This window comes from Drosophila miranda, chromosome 2 (assembly GCF_003369915.1).
Source record: "Drosophila miranda strain MSH22 chromosome 2, D.miranda_PacBio2.1, whole genome shotgun sequence".
Lineage (NCBI taxonomy): Eukaryota > Metazoa > Arthropoda > Insecta > Diptera > Drosophilidae > Drosophila > Drosophila miranda.
Window position 1 is genome coordinate 114,872 of NC_046675.1, and position 17,129 is coordinate 132,000.

At 47.4% G+C, this 17,129-nt stretch overlaps 2 protein-coding genes across 6 annotated transcripts; both read right to left on the reverse strand.

Annotated features, from left to right (window-relative positions):
• Window positions 1-56: 56 nt before the first annotated feature.
• Window positions 57-1,472, reverse strand: LOC108156018 (triosephosphate isomerase). Of its 2 annotated transcripts, none has more exons than XM_017287248.2 (3): window positions 1,326-1,472; window positions 582-1,151; window positions 57-519 (listed from the first exon to the last, which is right to left on the reverse strand). In XM_017287248.2, exons 1-3 carry the CDS (start codon window positions 1,455-1,457, stop codon window positions 313-315), a joined length of 909 nt encoding a protein of 302 aa, XP_017142737.1. In that variant the 5' UTR covers window positions 1,458-1,472; the 3' UTR covers window positions 57-312. The 2 variants fall into 2 exon arrangements, with proteins under 2 accessions (XP_017142737.1, XP_017142738.1); XM_017287249.2 differs by having other exon boundaries at window positions 1,337-1,357.
• Window positions 1,473-1,633: 161 nt separating this feature from the next.
• Window positions 1,634-15,623, reverse strand: LOC108156016 (D(1C) dopamine receptor). 4 transcript variants are annotated; one of them, XM_017287245.2, is made up of 6 exons: window positions 15,166-15,623; window positions 4,960-5,765; window positions 4,170-4,381; window positions 4,026-4,094; window positions 3,602-3,764; window positions 1,634-3,526 (listed from the first exon to the last, which is right to left on the reverse strand). In XM_017287245.2, the coding sequence occupies exons 2-6, from the start codon at window positions 5,429-5,431 to the stop codon at window positions 2,337-2,339; spliced, it is 2,106 nt and encodes a 701-aa protein (XP_017142734.1). In that variant the 5' UTR covers window positions 5,432-5,765; window positions 15,166-15,623; the 3' UTR covers window positions 1,634-2,336. The 4 variants fall into 4 exon arrangements, with proteins under 4 accessions (XP_017142734.1, XP_017142731.1, XP_017142732.1 ...); XM_017287242.2 differs by adding an exon at window positions 5,944-6,117 and having other exon boundaries at window positions 3,602-4,094; XM_017287243.2 differs by having other exon boundaries at window positions 3,608-4,094.
• Window positions 15,624-17,129: the final 1,506 nt, after the last annotated feature.

The following is a 17,129-nucleotide window of genomic DNA, read 5'->3' on the forward strand; positions in this document are numbered from 1 at the left end:
TTCATATTCCATTAATAACATGCATAGTCAAGAGTTGTTTGGAAAATGAGCGTATGTGTGAGTAGCGTAAATATAATTATAGCCCAAATAATTTAACATTTGATATACGATGAACAACAGTGCATAGGTTTACTCGCAAGGGAACAGAGAATTTTTGACTATATTCCATGTCTACTTTCCGACACTATATGCCGGACTTCCGGTAATGACAACAAGGTGTGCGTAATGCATAATGCAAGTGGGAGGGTGTGGCTCCCCCGCTCTGCTCCCTTTGGGCAGTTTCTTTGCTGCATTGGATTGGTAGGATGCGTCTTATTGTCTGGCGTTGATGATGTCAACAAATTCGGGCTTCAGGGAAGCACCGCCCACTAAGAAGCCGTCGATGTCTGGCTTCTTCGCCAGCTCCTTGGCGTTGGCTGCTGTCACAGAGCCACCGTACTGGATGCGCAACGCGGCGGAAACCTCCTTGGAAATGTTGTCGGTCAGCCACTGGCGCAGGAAGGCGTGCACCTCCTGAGCCTGAAGTTAAAAGTTTTGTGGGTGAGAAAGCAGAATGGATGCAGGGTTCCGCCATTACTCACCTGTTCGGGGGTGGCAGTCTTGCCAGTGCCGATGGCCCACACAGGCTCGTAGGCGACAACCACGTTGGTCCAGTCGCGCACCTTCTTGGCATAGGCGCACATCTGACGGGCGACGACTTCGTTTGTCTTACCAGCCTCGCGCTCATCCAGTGTCTCACCGATGCAGGCGATTACCTTCAGACCTTCGGCCAGAGCATGCTCTGCTTTTTCGGCGATCAGCTCGTCGGACTCGTTGAAGATGGCGCGACGCTCAGAGTGGCCCAGGATGACCCAGTCCGCCCCGATATCCTTGAGCATGGAGGGAGAGATCTCCCCCGTGAAGGCTCCTTTGGCCACCTTGTATGCGTTTTGGCCCGCTACGCCCACGGTACAGGGTAGCAGGTTGCGGGCGTACATCAGGTAGATGGCCGGGCAGCCGATGACCACCTCAGTGTTGGGGTCCAAAGCGGCACCGCTAAGAGTCTTGCAGATCTCCGCAATGGACTTCTGGTCGCCGTTCATCTTCCAGTTGCCTCCCACGCAGAATTTTCGGGCGCTCATTTTGCTGTCTGTGCTGAAGTTTGCGTAGTGCTGCACGCCGGGCGAGTGTGAAAGCCGCAAGGGTCCGCGAGAATGCAAGAGTTAAGTTAGTTAGATGTTGAAAACGGTAATTTTGATACGGGCAGTGTTGAAAGAAATGAAATGATTAGAAATTCGCCGTCAACTTTTTCTTTTACTTATAATTTCGCTTCGAAGTTTGCTAACCTTCTTCTGACCTTCATACGTCTCCCACGGGCGCTTTGAAAGCTTTGGGAAAACAGCTGTTAGCTTGTGAGCTTTCGGGGAAACGATTAGGCGCAAGTCCACCGATATGTCAGCGCTCGGGTTGTTGTCCATGATTGCGCGGGACAGCGGGCCACTCTGATGCGTGTGCCAGACGCTTCTTCCTCTTCCACGGGTCGCGCGAACAATTTGAATCATTTTGTCTCGAAAATAAAGTTAACGTAGACGCAATTGATTAGTTCAATAAATGAAATGTACACTTGGGAACAGCTTGCTTGAAAAATTCAAACCTGCAGTTATCGATAGACTTGCTTATTTTTAGCTTCAGCCAAGACCCGAATCGAGGCCCAAAGCTTTCGAAACAGCAGAACAGCTGTTGCTTAAGCTTTTGTACATGAAATAAATATACTCTTTCTAGGAGGCCTATGAATTTTAATATCGATTTTGTTCGAGCCAAAGGTCTATACATACGATACTAACAAAATCTATTGAAATTCTGTTTTAAGCATTTTATTTTGTGTATAGGATTGATTTAACTTCAACGTTGAAATTCATTTCGAATAGCTTTCATAACATAGTTTTCACAGACGTTCAGGTGTACACAAACATACATATATACATACATACATATGTTGATACACCATATACTATACACGGTACACATATACACACAGGGGCTAACAGCAAAATTGCACAAATTTATATCATCGACTTTGCACATAAATACGTTATACTATAACAACATTAAAGATTATTTACAGAATTAGCTAGTCCATACATTAATTCGTACTCAAAATAAATGCGCATAACTGCCTAAACACTCAACTGCCGCTATCGATGGATCCGACTGAACTCGAAAGTCTAATTCCGCTAAGGTCTTCCTAATGCGGAAGGGAACTAATGAGAACCATCAAGTACTTAAAATAGAAGCTTTGACTTGCGAGTATTTGCCTAGGGACTGCTCCGGGTGGAGCCATTGCCCTCGTCCACTGGTCAGCTCTCCGCACTAGCAGTGGCCAGGGATGGTGAGGAGGCTGAGGGTGCCTCGTCGCGGGCCAGGAGATGTGCAGGTGTGGGCGTTGACGGTCCCGGTGAGTTCGTCGAAGTTGAGGTGGTTCTTGTGGCATGCGGTTGGAAGAGGTGAAACAGGTTGGAATGGTGCATAAGGCTGCTTACGGATCTCAGAGGGCTGAAGAAGCTCTCCTGGTGGTGGTTTAAAGGCGACTCTTGCGGATCGCTGAGATTATTGTTGTTGTTGAGCGAAAGGGCTACCTCTCCATTTCCATCGCCCTGTGAACGCCCTTTGGGGTTGTTGCTGCAGGTACAGGAGCGGCTTTTCTTGAGCGAGTTCCTGGTCAGGGCGGTTCCCTTCCGGTACTTTGGCTTGTGGCCTGTTGAGCCCGGGCTAGCTTCGCTATCTATTACGTAGACGCTGGGGGTGGGGGTGTTGCCTTCCTTGTGCGACGTCCCGGGGAGGCTGTTGGAATTGCCGGCAAAGAGTTTTGCCCGAAGCAGAGGTGGAAGCGGGCCATTGGTGGGCGAGGTCTGGGTGGAGCATGGTCTGCCCTTGGCCCCCTCCTGCTGAAGGGCTAGGTCCAGGTCGTAGGGCAGCTCGTGTATATTGCTGGGCTGATTCTGGTAGTCCGTATCGTCGGATCGGAGTTTCTCGCGCATGACGATGGCCAGTGATCGGCGGAGCTCAGCGGGATCCACGCCAGTCTGGTTGGGAGTACCTGGATCAAAGACATCCTCGAAATCTATGTCGTCACCGTCCTCATCGACCAGGCCTTTGTCATCTTCATCCTGGCTGGAGGAGTAGTTGTGGTTGTCATATGAGTAGACGCTGTCACAGCGCTGATGCATCCCATGTGTAGCGGGCTGAAGACTGGCAGGCTTATCAGGTGAAGTACGCGGGGGGATAGAGATACTGCTGTCGTGATCGCTCTCCCGCTTGGGACTCAGTCCCGCAGGGATCGGGAACTCGTAGCTTATCTCGCCCAGCTCTGCTCCGCTGGAGGCCTCCATGATGTTCCACATCTCGCGCTCCATCTCCGTAGTAACGGAGGCGACGGCGGCTACCGTCTGGTTGATGTTGTTGAAGCATGGTGATACTACGCCGCACTTGGGAAGCAGCTGGGAGTTCTTGAGGGCCTCCTGCTGCTGCCGCAGCCAGATTGGTGAGTCTGCAGGGAAAATGAGTCATTAGCTGGATCTTTGGACTAAGTGGCCGATTTGGCCGGGAGACGACGCGCACTCACACTCACCCACATAGAGGCGCGGCTGCGTGGAGCGCATGTTTGAGTCCATCGACTGGAGGCGGTGCTGGCTGGCCAAGGAAAATCTGTGGGTGGCTTCCGCCTGCTGGTCGATGTCCACGCCCATCATCTTGAGCAGCAGGTTCTTGAGTGCTGCCCGAAAGTCCTTGAGGTGGTAGGCGTAGAGCACAGGGTTTACGGCCGAATTCAAGTGTGAGAGAATGATGCAAAAGAGCGTCAGCTTGGGGTGGACATAACAGTCAGGGCAGAAGGCCTTGATGCAGTTGATCGTGTACAGTGGTATCCAGCAGATCATAAAGAATAGCACAATAATGGAAAGATTCTGCGTGGCTTTTACGTCCCGCTTGCGGGCTGCTCCCAGTACCCTTAGCATTGTGCCGGCATGACCGCCCCTTCCAGGCATTACCTGCATGGGAGCTGTAGAGGAGCGCCGGCTTAGGTCCGAGGCGGGATTCATAGTCACGATCTGGCGCACCTACGTGGAGAGCAGTATGATATAGCATGACCAATTCGGATCCAGCCAACCAGCGTGGGCAGGTGTTGAACTCACTTGTTTGATGATGACGCGATAGATGTGCGTGTAGAAGGCCAGCATGAGCAGCGCCGGTGTGATGATTGTGGCAAAATACAGGAAGACAAGGTAGTCGTAGTCCATCACCTCCACAAATAGGCACTCCTGGTTATGGGCCACATCCGCATGCCAGCCGAAGAGCGGCAGGAAGCCCACAATCGTGCCGGCCACCCAGCACATTGAGATGATGACTGCAACAGACAGCAGGGGCGAATGATAAGCAAAGGGTTACAAACCGAAGCCCGCCAAGGGACCTCCTCCAACGTCACAGTGGCCGTGGGATAGTGGCCAATAGGAATTGACAAAGAGAGCCAACTGAACTCGTCTGAACTGGGAAAATGACGCACATGCCGTTTCCCCTAGTAAAACTTGGACGGTCGCTGAGTGTTGCGGACACATTAGAGCATAACATCATCGGGCGGAGTGTGGTCCCCAATGCAAGTAAATGCGAAAGCATTTACCATTGGGATATTGCAACGGCATCAACATCTATATCTGGAGAGCACTACATTGGCTTTCGTGGCTTTGGAATACCAGTTAAAGAGTTGTGTACTATCTGCTGCACTCTAATAGTTGGCCGGATGAGCATGTCTTTGTCTTAGCCAAGCCGCAACTCAAACATCGACAGCAGGCAGGCTGAACAATGTAAGAGGAAAAGTCAGACAAAATCATTAGTAGCGAGGCAACAAAGGCCCATCAGGGATGCAGTCTTTTACTTTCAACAATGGGGACAGAACAGATAGAATATCGCCCTCTTTCTTGAACTTACAAATCGCCGTCCGGGTGCGCACGTTGCGCGAATATGCCATCGGATAGAGGATGGCCCAGTAGCGATCCACGGAGACGGCCACCAGGCAGAATATGGAAATGGTGCAGAGCACCACGAGCAGGGAGACGGTGAAGAGGCAGGCGTGCAGGTTGTGTGGCAGTCCTATGGAGGCTAGGATGGCAAAGGGCACGCCCAGACTGCCCACCAGGAAGTCAGCCATGGCCAGGGAGACGATGTAGTAGTTGGTCCTGCGGCGCAGCTTCCGTTCACGGCGAAACACAATTATGACCAGCACATTGCCGATGATGCTCACGATGGCCACAAGGATCTCGAAGACGGTGTAGGGAATGTTTAGCTCGGTGGTGGGGTTGTCTGATAGACCCGGCTCCTCTGTCTTAGCGGCGGCATGGAGCGGAGCTATTGGCAGATTAAAGGACAGATCCGTGATCGATAGGTATCGGAACTCCGACATTTTCTCAAGCTCTGTGTCCGAGCCTTGAAGGCCGATAGGAGGGAGTGTTGGCTAATTGACCGTGTGGGAGGTAACGGACCGTGTAAATTTCAGTTAAATTTTAAAATTCGTAATTGACTCGAGATGGTCATGGCTGGAGCAGCGAGAGCAATAACACATGCTGCGCATTGCGTATACGCCATGTCCATGCTCTGCTTCTACTCAGCTGCGGTGTCCCGTTTGCGGCTGCCTCGTCCTCAGTGCTACTCGATGTTTTCTATTAATTTTGTTTCCTTTTCTTTATCTGCTTTGTTGCTTGTTGTAGCTGTCACAGGGGAGTGTGGAAGTGTATTAGCTGGAAAAATAAAGATATGAAACGCAGTTCTTGTAATTTATTGTTATTTCAATCATTATAAACTTATCCAATTAAGATTTATCCTATTACGGCGAATGTGCCAGAAATTTCTCAATCAGAATTCAAATCAGAACTAGTTGAATACATACTCATGGATTACATTGCAAAGTTTACGCACCTCTTTAGCTAGTGTGGGGATAAGTAATAGGAAATCTATCCTATATACTCGAATATATACTTAACAGTCACTTAGTTCACTTTCCAAGCCGAGCTTTAAGCCACGCCGCTGCACTCTTATCACAGCGTCTATCACAAAAGCGTCTAGAGGAGAAGTTCTACTGTGTGTATGTGTCTGTGTGTGAGTGCGTGATAAGAAAGTAATAAATTAGTCTCTCGAAAGCTCTAGCTATTTTATGCATACATACATGTACAAACATTTATATACACATATGCATATTTCAACGCATTATTTAATTAATTTTTCTGCCTTTTATTTTAATTATGTGTAATTATGTGGAAAAAAACTTAAGCGGACGTGTACTTCTATTTCGCTACCTTCTTAACTCTGATCCAACCAGCGATCACCCTCTCGTCAATCCACTAGACTCTGGATCCCTTAGAAGCTTGCCCACTCTATCATGGTCTTATATTCTCCGAGTACCGGGTACAAAGAGAGGAAACACTTAATCATTGTTCGGGACATTTGTTACTCATACACATAAAAGGGAAAAATTAATTGTGGTAATTTTTTAATGTAATAAATTGATAAATATTTGCCAAAAATACGTTAAATGGAACTCGATATCGATAACGACGAGCGGCGAGTGACTAGAAAACATGGCATCAAATCCCATTTTCCATGCACCGACTGTGAGATACTCTTGAAAACATAATTCTGACTCACTCCAGCCTTTTGTGTTTTTCAAGGCAATCAATAATCAGGTTTATGTTGAAAACACTCAAGGTTTCAAATTTACGCAGTTCTTCTAGGGATAGAAAATAGTGTATATATTGCACATACATACATATGTATGTACTCATCTTCATATTAGAGACTACCCTTGCTTACGAGTATGCGGAGTATTTTTTCGATATCTCCTTTGTATGCAGCAAATACAAAGCCGTAAAAGTAAACATTGGGGCCCAGTCCCGGACAGCTACAAAATCAATTGCTAGACAATCGAACTGGAGTGGAGATGGGAGTGGCGAGGACGCAACTTGGGCCAGAAGGCACACACAGTCATTGACACCCCATAAATAACCGAGCATCCAAGCGTGTATATCCGCAAGGATATCTCGCCTGTTAGGCGCAGCCCGAGCGGGAGAGAGCCAAGGAGCAGCGGGGGGTGATAATAGCATGGACTGGGATTTGTTCTACAGCGGGAAGTCATGGAAATCGATCAAAAAGCGTGTGAATTGGTCTTATTTTATAGTTACTAGGAACTAAAGCCAGATAAAATTACATTGGGGGAAGAGCAGTTGAGTTTAAAAGAGCTTACTGCTCAATCATTTGGTCGAGGGTTTTGGCTGTGAAAGTGCATCCATCAAGCTATGACAACAATTTGCGGTACATGGAAACGTTTTCCATTTAATTGGCCCACCTTCGACCTGCTCGCTTTGCTCCTTGCGGTCTTACGATTCATCAACTTAGTCGTGGCAGTTGCCGCTAAGTGAAAAGCAGCAAGTGGAAAATGAAGAGCATAGAGTGTGGGGTAGGCACTTCATCAAGCCTGAGCACTTAGGGCCAGACACTAACCCGCTCTGACCTGAGACTTTCCTCGTAGAAAGGCTTGTCAAATTATCGGTGTTCTTCAGCCAGCCCTTATGGACGACACTCAGTTATTGCCCAACTTATTGGCAATGGAATTTATGTTGCTTTCCCCCATAGCTGTTATCCTCCTGCTCTGTCTCAACGAAACTCCCCGTGGACCGAGCTCGCTTGCGTGTTAAGCTGGGTCGACATTTGGAGCAAGTCGATTCGCTTAATTGCCTTTTGCCTAATTAATTCAATCGAGCAGGAGCAGGAGGACAGCACGACCCCAGGAGCACCAGGAGCTATCCAGCAACAGACAAAAGGCCACAGGCGGCATTTGCATTCCATTCCATTTCTATTTCCATTTCTGTTAAAAACTCAATCAACAAATGGTACTGCAATTGCGATAGGGTGCTGATTTAATTAATTTGGCAAGCACAATTAGCGATCGCCGTGGCCGTGGGCTGTGTGAGGGAGCGCTCAAAGTGTCGCCGCCTAAGAGCGGCCCAGTTCACTGCACCCGACACCTCCAACCTATATAAATTGTTTGAATTCATTAGGTGTGCCTTATGAGGAGCTGTGAATGACGAGCAGAATCACAAGCCAGAGCTTTGACATGGCCATAATTTGAATCACTGCCTGGGCCATGGGTTATGGAATGCCTTGTTAGTGCTTAGTACGTGACTGGTTAGCGGAATCCAAATTGGCTTACAGTGGCCAAGAAGACGCAGTACTCATGCTCAAGGCAGCATGGCTCCTTTCAGCCATTACTCATACGCTCCATATCTAGGGCCTCCTGCAACTGTTTAAACTTTGCGCATTTGTCAGGCGCATGCCAGGGTTGGAGCTGGAGCCACGAAATTCAAGGCCTCGCTGTACCTAATCCCCCTTCGAATCTTTTAGCTGCAAGTGCAAAAACTGTCAAAATCAGTTTCTGTTTATTACCCTGTCGCCATCAAATTGGTTCTCTTTTCTTGGTCTTGCTGCAAGAGAATAACCCAAAAAGTGTTTCCAGCTCGTTGCATCGACACACCAAGTCCGGGACCTCTTCCCTCTCCACGTTGCTTGTCAGCAGATAAAACGCTTTTCTACTACACGACATTATCTGGGAGGGAGACGGTGGAGTGTGATAACATACGGCTTACGGCTGTGATAACAAATGAAAGACCAAGAGCACGGCCAACATTCCATACATGCGCCTGCCACTGGCCCTCAACAAAGTTGTATAGCTGATAGGAGTTTCAGTAAACATCTGCATTTTTCCATCTGCAGCTGCTGCTCCAGGTCTAAGAATTTCGGATTTAAATGTATCTCTTCTTATGCGTCGAAAGAAAGCGCGCTTTAAGTTTATTTTCCATTTTCCTTTGGACCATTTGTCTTCGTTGCGTTTTTTTGTGCGTGGCCATCGTCGTCACTTCACACGTTTAATTAAAGCCACGAGAGAACTGCAGCGAAACCCCACGGAGCGCGCAAGCAGCCTGAGGACATGATGCGCCAATTTTTCCTGCTTTGCTAAACTGGCAAATTAATTATAGAGGTTTTTCTTCCTGTCTAAATTTATCGTTAAATTAAATTTATCTTGGAATAGTTCATTCAATTTACCCTATTGTACCCTTGTACCCCACTTTACCCTATTTCTATTTCAAGAGCCTATTTTGATTGTGGTCAGATATTGGTAGGCAATGAATGAAACTAGGTTGGGTGGTATAAAATCCACCAGCACCATAAATAGCTAAAATCTTCCCACGTCACAGAGTGGTTATCTCCAAATTGTCATTGCTAATATCGGATTCCGATGCATTACATCCCCAATCCAGGTCTGCAATTGCTAGTTGCGTTTGCATTGCATGTTACCGTCACGTGCGAGGGACTGCAACTCAATAGGGGAAGTGGACATTCATACTAGCCTAGTCCTACAGGGTACTCGGGATCCCCTTGGCAGGAATGAATACTCGCCCAGTTCCGGACTCAGCTCTATGGAAACCCCTATAGTCTCCGGGGCACATGTGACGAGCTTCCCATGTCAACGCGCTGGCATGTTGATAGATAAGTCAACCGCGGGTCTGGCTATGTCCCTGCTGCCAGTAGATAAATACGCCCAGCAAAAGTCCCGGGTGAATAATACCTCACCAGCAATACAATGTACAATGCTAAGTTATGCCATGGAGGTGGGAAGGATGGCTCTCAATTCGGCAATCGGCAGTCAGCAATCGGCCTAAGAGTTATATGACAGAGACACGAGTAAAGTCCGGCGGCTACCGCATTGCCCAGTGACAGGGTGACGGGGTGACAGTAACAGTCACAGTACGGGTGATAGTGATAGCGATAGGGTGGGCCTATTCCCTTCGCCTTCTCACCTTTTGTCCTGCCAAATACGAGATCAGCCTTTCAACCTGCTATCTTCTCTCCACTATTTCGGCCGGCCAGTTGTGTTAACATATGAGTAAATTGTACGTAATTAAATGTTATGAGTTTGTTATCTTCGGACCTGCTTTTTCCGTACGCACAAAACGTTGCTAGCAATGGTCTTTCGGGTTCGACGCTGCTTCCCCATTGATTCACATTCATATGTGGTACCCAATACCCTATCGGAGGGTGGTTGAGCAGCGAGCGGACAGTCAAATCAATCAAGGAAGACAGACAGTTCCACAATTGGACAATATACGGCGTTATTGCTTTCATTTCTTGCTGCTGACCGTACGTAGGAACAATATTTCGGGACTCCCTTCCTGCATGGTCCAATTCCCCAGATGCAGCGCTTGCTCCATGCCAGCTGCCATCTTAATTTCATTTTCTATTCAGTGGAAACCATAAAGGAGCGAGACTTCCCAGCCTCCTCTTCCTTGATGCTGATTATTGTTTTTCTTTACTGCCATTAGGAGGTCCTGTGATTGAATTCGCCTTACGCATGAAGAGTCAAAAAGAGTCAGAGGCCAAATCCATCAGACTCCTCCCAGCCCTCCTAGAGCCCAATGTTTTAAGGCGGCTTAAGACGTCCGCTGCCAAGGACAAATGGCAGGCGATGAAGTCAAGGCTTTGCATAAGCATCTGCCTGAGTCTTCTTTAAAGTTAAGGTTAAGGGCGAAAAACGGCTCAGGAGAGGAAGAGCGCAAATATTTATAGATCCTATAAAGATTCTATTGATGTTTGCTTGTTCTACAACAGCCTCATCCTGGACTTTCCCTATGTGTCCAATGGTTTGGCAGTTTGGCAGATTGGTATTTCATTGTCAACACTCACCCATCTGCCATCACCTGGAATGGGAGCAGCATCCACATCTCCGTCGACGGAGGGCAGCACACATCGTTTGCATTTCTGTTGATTTTGGCGCAATGACACGCAGCTCGTTACAGTTGCCGCCTTGCTGCTCCTGGCCCCGGCCTGTTGTCCATTTCCCTCCAGGTCCCTGTCCCCACCCTACTTCGAAAGTTTTGCGCATCAGCTACGAGGAGCCCAATACATGAGTCCCTGTGCGACTGGAGAGCTTATGTCCTGTCAGCTCTGCATTGGGAATGTCGTGAGAGGACAAACAGGAGAGTATAAGGAATGTCTGGGTGAGCGAGTGTGAAGAAGGTTTTCACTGTTTATGGCGCATTAACCTAGCGAGGGTCAGCTCTGAAAGAATCTCTTTGAACGATGTTTAAACACAACTTCACTCCTTCATCCACTTGTTGGTTGACTGGAAAGGTCTTTGCAAGTTAAGCTGAAGTCAGTACTCAGAAGTTGTTTCCATCGTTGCTGGCAGTTAAATTTAATTATGATGCCCAAAAGCAGACCTTCAGTTTCTCTACCCACCATCAATTGCCTGTAACTGGAGCCGGGAGTTGGGGATGGAGCCATAGGCCGGCAATAGTCGGTTAATGATGTGTGGAGATGTTCATTATAGCCCTTGTGGACGTGACCATTGAGGGCCATCCATTATCCTTTTGCTTATGTGCTGGTGCCGTAGTTAAAACAAAAAGCAGGGCAACAAGTGGCGCACTTTGTTGAAACTTAATAGCTTGGCAGATACAGCGGCAGCACTGGAAGTTGTCTTTGCCTGGTCTTAGCCGCTTTGGACTGAAGTTTCCCATTTCCGGCGGATGTGACTCGCATAGTCACAGCCGGGGTTGGTAGCGCAACAAAGTTGCACATACATTAATGCAGGCAGCGTGCTGAGCCCACACCCGCTATTTCGTTCCCTTTCCTTCACTGTGCGAATGCCATTTAAATCGTTTTAATGATTGGCGGATTTGCATTTAAACGATCTTTGTCAGTCATAGAATTGTTCAACTGATATTTATACCGGACCCAAAATGGCAGTAGCACAGCCAGCAGTAGCACACATCGATATTCTGGGATGCGCAGTTATAAAAATTATTAAAATCCAATTCGTATTCGCACATTTTTGGGCCATGACGTTAAAGTGAATTGGATGGGAACAGGACTGTCGCGTGTCGACGTGCACCAGCTCAGGTAAGCCATGGCGCCCAGCCATGTCGATTGTATATCAATCGATGGATGGAGAGAGCAAATTTTGGTGCCTCAGCTGGATTGTCGAGGGCTGGTTCACCGGGTGGAACCAATTGAGTGTTGAGTCACCAATTAGATGGGTCGAGAGATGTTCTATGAATACGAGGGACTAATGACATACATCAACAAACAATATTCCATTCTTTGGGGTGCCAAAAGGGTGAATTATCACTTTGAGCGGTTGCCCCGATACCGATGACTGTTTTGCTTACTTCCATATCTGCCGGTGGAGGCGTCCAAATGTTTCCCAGCAATTTGAGCATAATTAATTCAGGGCAAGCGCCCCAACTTGTTAATTATTCAGGCAGACAAATGTCTTAACTGACCAGCTGACTGAACCCGAATCCGAACCTGCACATAGAGTCGGACCCAGAGTAGCAACCACGACGAACATGTGCATCGCATTCCCTGATTTCCAATTTCTGCTGTTCCGAGCACTGGTGACTCTTGATGGCTGCGAAGATTTGCACAGTACATTGATTTGCCCCCATCTTATTTCCCCTTCCGTCCTCCACCGACTTCGTCACGTGCAAACAGCGAGGGGCCGACTCTGAATCATGCCTCGACGCTTTGTTCTATTTTTGTATTATGTAAAATTTTCAGATATAATAATTTCTTATATTCGGCATGGCCAGACGATACTTAGGGTGGCTGGTCTTGTGCTGACTTGTGTGCGGTGCATGCGATAAAGAAGAAGAGCAGCTCAAGTAATCCACTCAGAGTGCCAACACCGCGCCACTGACCCTCCTTGTTGGGTGCTGCCCCATGTGGTGGCATCATTTGAGGGAACTAATCCTCGGCTGCAATGACAACTGCAATATGAAAGTTTATTTGCTCTGACGAATGAAAGGACATAAGCGGTATACTCCAAAAGTTGTTAATTGGTTTCTTGCTCTTCCTCTGATAAATTTGTTGTAATTCCATTGCAATTTGAATATGTATTGTGTATTGGACGGCACAAATGTAGTTGCATAGCAAGGTGGGTGGGGAACACTTCGGATATAATGACGATAGTAATTGACGCGGCTTTTGCGAATTAAAGCAACCCTTCATGCACAGCCACATCAAAAGCAACAATCCAGACTGGCGGTTACAGAGCCGCGCTTAATTGGCTCACTCAAGCACACGTCCTTTCGGCGTGGCTCCCTTTATTCAGTGCACTTGGGTCTTTATCATCAGGTTGTAAAAATACCCATAAAGAGCGCTATTAAATGGCTAAGTGATGTCAACACTAGGTGAGCTACACTATCCCTCACTACCAAATTCTGCACCGCACGTCGGTCGAGTTCATCCACTGGGATTTGCAATATGTCGCCAGCATATTCATCATGCCCCACACCTTAAACCCCCCCTCTTAATATGCCCCACCTCGGGAGGTGGAGGGTGCTGTCAAAATATTGACAATTGGTCTTTAGTTGGCGTGAAGGTCGACTGCACATTAACTGAACACTCATACAAGGACACGAGTCGCTCTAATGGAGACTCGCTCAGGGCTCTGAAAGTGGGGGTTGGATGAGGGTCCGTGTGACCGTAAGGGCGTGGTCGAGTAAATCGGCGACACTTTCGAGCCAACTTTTTGGCACATTGTTAGGTGGAGCTTGCGGGCGAAATTATCATTGCAATTATCTTCTAATTGAATGCTAATTTTAGGCCGCGGACCCCTTATGTTTGCCTGTGCCCCCGCCACTACGGACTTGCTAAAATCCCAGGCTGTTTACTGCTTCGTGACTTAGTTGAAATTTGGATAATCGAATCGGAATCAGATGTGTCTTGTGTTGACTTTGGCCAACTCTAGCCAAATGAAAAGCGGCTCTCGGCATCGACTCGGTTTCGGACCTGAATTTTGACATGTGCTGACGTCGTTGTCGATGGTGATGATGTTGACCGGGCTTTTGCTTACGGAATATTTATTGAAGCAATTGGGATGGATAGACACACATGACTAAATGTATCTGGTAGTGCCAGGTCGTACCAGAAGGGAAGGTGGAGACCTAATAAATCCTTCTCTGGCTGGGCGAACACTCGCCCACTCGTATGGAAGGCCATACGTGAGAACCCAACGTTAAGCCTTTGGAATTTGAAAAGTGGCTGAAATATAGCCCCAGACTCGTACTGTCCCCTGAGTGAAAGTTCAACGAAAGGGCGCGGTCATCTTTGATTATTCTCGGGCCCGTCCGCAAGTGCATTGTGTCTTTCACTGACTGAATGCAATACTGACCGAATGCACTGGCGTTTGGAGGCCTAACCGGAAACTTTTAATTTAATTAATTTGTACACAAAGGCGCAATCAACAGAAGGCGGTCTTCCAACCCGGTGTCTGGCCCCCGACACGCCCCCTCCTCCCACACTGTACGGACTGGCATGGGAATAGCGGTTACCAGCGCCGCGTGCATCTGCTAGATACCCGAAGTAGTAGTTTCAGATACTATATGTGTATGTAGATAGATAGATACTCATAGATAGACCGCTTCTCACTGGCTGTTTGTCGAGATAGAGGGCTTTGATGTTCACTAGGTTTGCTCGGTTCGTTTCGACTCGTTTCGGTTCGAGAGCAATTCCGAAAATTTGCCATAATTCGGGCAGCGGGCAGGAACAAAGATGCGAGATTCGTCTTAATCGAATGCGAACTGCAGTTGGCTTTGACTTGGGGCTGGGCTGGGTTAGTATGGGACGGGATGGCGCAACAGGTGAACTCTGTTTATTGATGCAGTCATTTCGCTAATTCGTTTGTTCGAGATGATTTAATGGTCTGCCACTGACACGGCCAATGGGATTTGGAGGGCATGCGGAGGAGCTATGGATGAACCATTGGCCATTGGCGATATCTACCCTTTGCTCGGAAATGCGGTGCAAGCAACAGGTGAGGGATATACTCTGTCCGCGTGATATTGGTTCTTGGGTTAATTTTTAGTTCGGTTCGGGGTAGAGCGTAAACCTCATTTTGCCTGTGAGTTGGGCCGAATATGTACGAATCTTATTGATTTTTATTTGGCCCTTAGGGGCTTAGCATATGTTGTATACTTTTCCACTGCGAGCACATTTATATTATTTGGACAAATGCTCGGCAATAAAGAGTGCCATAAAGAAGCCCGCCGCAAATTGTTTACCCGAAGAAGCGAGAGACAAACTAGTTACCTGGAAACACGGGAATCGATCGCTGATCGACTTCTTCTGTGTGTATCACTTTTATGCTCCTTGCTCTTTGGCACTTTTGGAGGAGTCCCTTTGATGGGTTTGTTAGTTACTACTGCCTCTCGATAGGAAGACTGCACCCGGATCGGGACTTGATCGCACAGCACTAACACAGATAGCACCAACCGCTTCCAACAGCCACCAATAACCTGTTGCGCCTTGATAATCTCTCTTTTTTTTTGTCCGCGAAGGCGCTAATTCAATTGACACTTGTCGGCTACGGTGCCAATAAAAATTCGGATGGAAAACTTTTCCAAGCGCTTTAGTTTGGCATTTCATTGATATTCGCACTGAATTTGCTTATTAATTATTTCATGGCACTCGTGTTCAAATCCGAACCTAAATTCCAAATGAAAAATTCAAATGCGAAATTCTTCCGCGTTGGCCAACGCTCGACGGCAAAATGCGCGAACGTTTCGCATGGATTCGGATGCAGAGGCTCTGGGTAGCCAACCCTCCACCACACGCATGTCGGGCGGTGAGTAAGGGTGTGTGGTGTATTTTGCGGGAGTGAGGTGAGTTCGGACTATGGCTGCCCACCCACTGAGGCTCGCGTCATTGGCGACGCGGAAACAATCATAAAAAAGGGAGAAATAAATAAAATATGTTGAGGTTTATGGTTTATGGCAGTCGCATTCGTGGTGAGATTTCCGTTTTCTATTTTGGGCCGATGTAAATCTTTCTTACACCCTCAGGGACACATAATTGAGACGTGGACATAAGCATATAAATATTTACTCTCAGTTCTGTGGTTCTTTGCCTGCTTAATGAATTTGAGTGGCCGCAAGAATTGACGGCACTTTCAATCAATCGACTCATTGAAATTGATGACCCACTGGTTGCCCCGGCGACAGGAGCCGAAAAGCTGATCGAATCGGATCGGATCGGATTGGGTGGAGGCACCAACTAGAGTGACATTGGAAACAAGGAGAAAAAAATGGAAGGGACTTGACTCAACATCAATGCGGATGTTGGCGTAAACGTGTCCAAGGGCACGCAGCCCCCACAATTATCATTTGGCCAAAATCAATTTGTGCGATTTTGTTGCTTTATGAGCTGCCATCTCTGTCAGCGCTCCCTCCCCTTCACATACCCCACTGCTTGCGAGCAGTTCATCAAAAAATTGTTGGCCGCATATTAATTGGCAGTCGTTGTTGCTACTGTTTCTGCTGTGAGCGATCGTATTGTATGTTATTAATGCCTTCATATACTGGAAATATCATTTTATTGACATTTGGCGCACGTGATACGCCTGCAGAGCTGGCCACTCTCGGGCACCTCCTCCGCCACCACATCCACTGTTTGATTATAGGTAAGTAAACACTCGCTGCTTTAAATGAGCAAACAACCTCAAACAGTGGCTCCCAGTGATTGCTTTGCTGCTTGCTGATTGCAATCGGTGCGGCGTATAGCAGTCTTAACGGATTTGCGGGAGAGCTAGACACTGCTGCAACTGTCATCACTAAAACCATAAACACGTGCCGCACATTGAATGGTCATTTGCACGTCCATTTTTGGTTCTGGACGGAAATTTCGTCGGAATCGTGTCCATAGACATGACCGCACTAAGTTGGGCGGAATTCTCATAATAAATGAATTAGTTTTCATTTTTGAAAATTTAGTCGAGACTACATCGTTCTATTGCCAACATTGCCAACCATTGGGAAAAAGTTTTAATGAAACCACAAAAAGCTTCGTTGCCAACCTTCCATTTTATTTTGAATATGTAAAAAGAATAAGACACATTGACATTCAAACGACAGTAGAATGTACATGTAGTATGTAGAATGGAAAATCGAAAAAACCCTCTATTTCCCGCTCAAATGTCGTATACGTGATTTGCAGTTAAACTTGAAGATCTTAAAACTATGGATCTGATCTACATGGCTCCATTCAAAACACAAGCC

Coding starts and splice junctions, on each gene's coding strand:
- LOC108156018 (XM_017287248.2), bottom strand. CDS start 1,457: ATGGACAACAACCCGAGCGCTGACATATCGGTGGACTTGCGCCTAATC. Junction 1,152..1,325: donor CGTATGAAGGTCAGAAGAAG/GTTAGCAAACTT, acceptor CCCGGCGTGCAG/CACTACGCAAACTTCAGCAC. Junction 520..581: donor AGACTGCCACCCCCGAACAG/GTGAGTAATGGC, acceptor TTTTAACTTCAG/GCTCAGGAGGTGCACGCCTT.
- LOC108156016 (XM_017287241.2), bottom strand. CDS start 5,431: ATGTCGGAGTTCCGATACCTATCGATCACGGATCTGTCCTTTAATCTG. Junction 4,382..4,959: donor GCGCACCCGGACGGCGATTT/GTAAGTTCAAGA, acceptor TGTCTGTTGCAG/TCATCATCTCAATGTGCTGG. Junction 3,527..3,601: donor GCGCCTCTATGTGGGTGAGT/GTGAGTGCGCGT, acceptor TTTTCCCTGCAG/ACTCACCAATCTGGCTGCGG.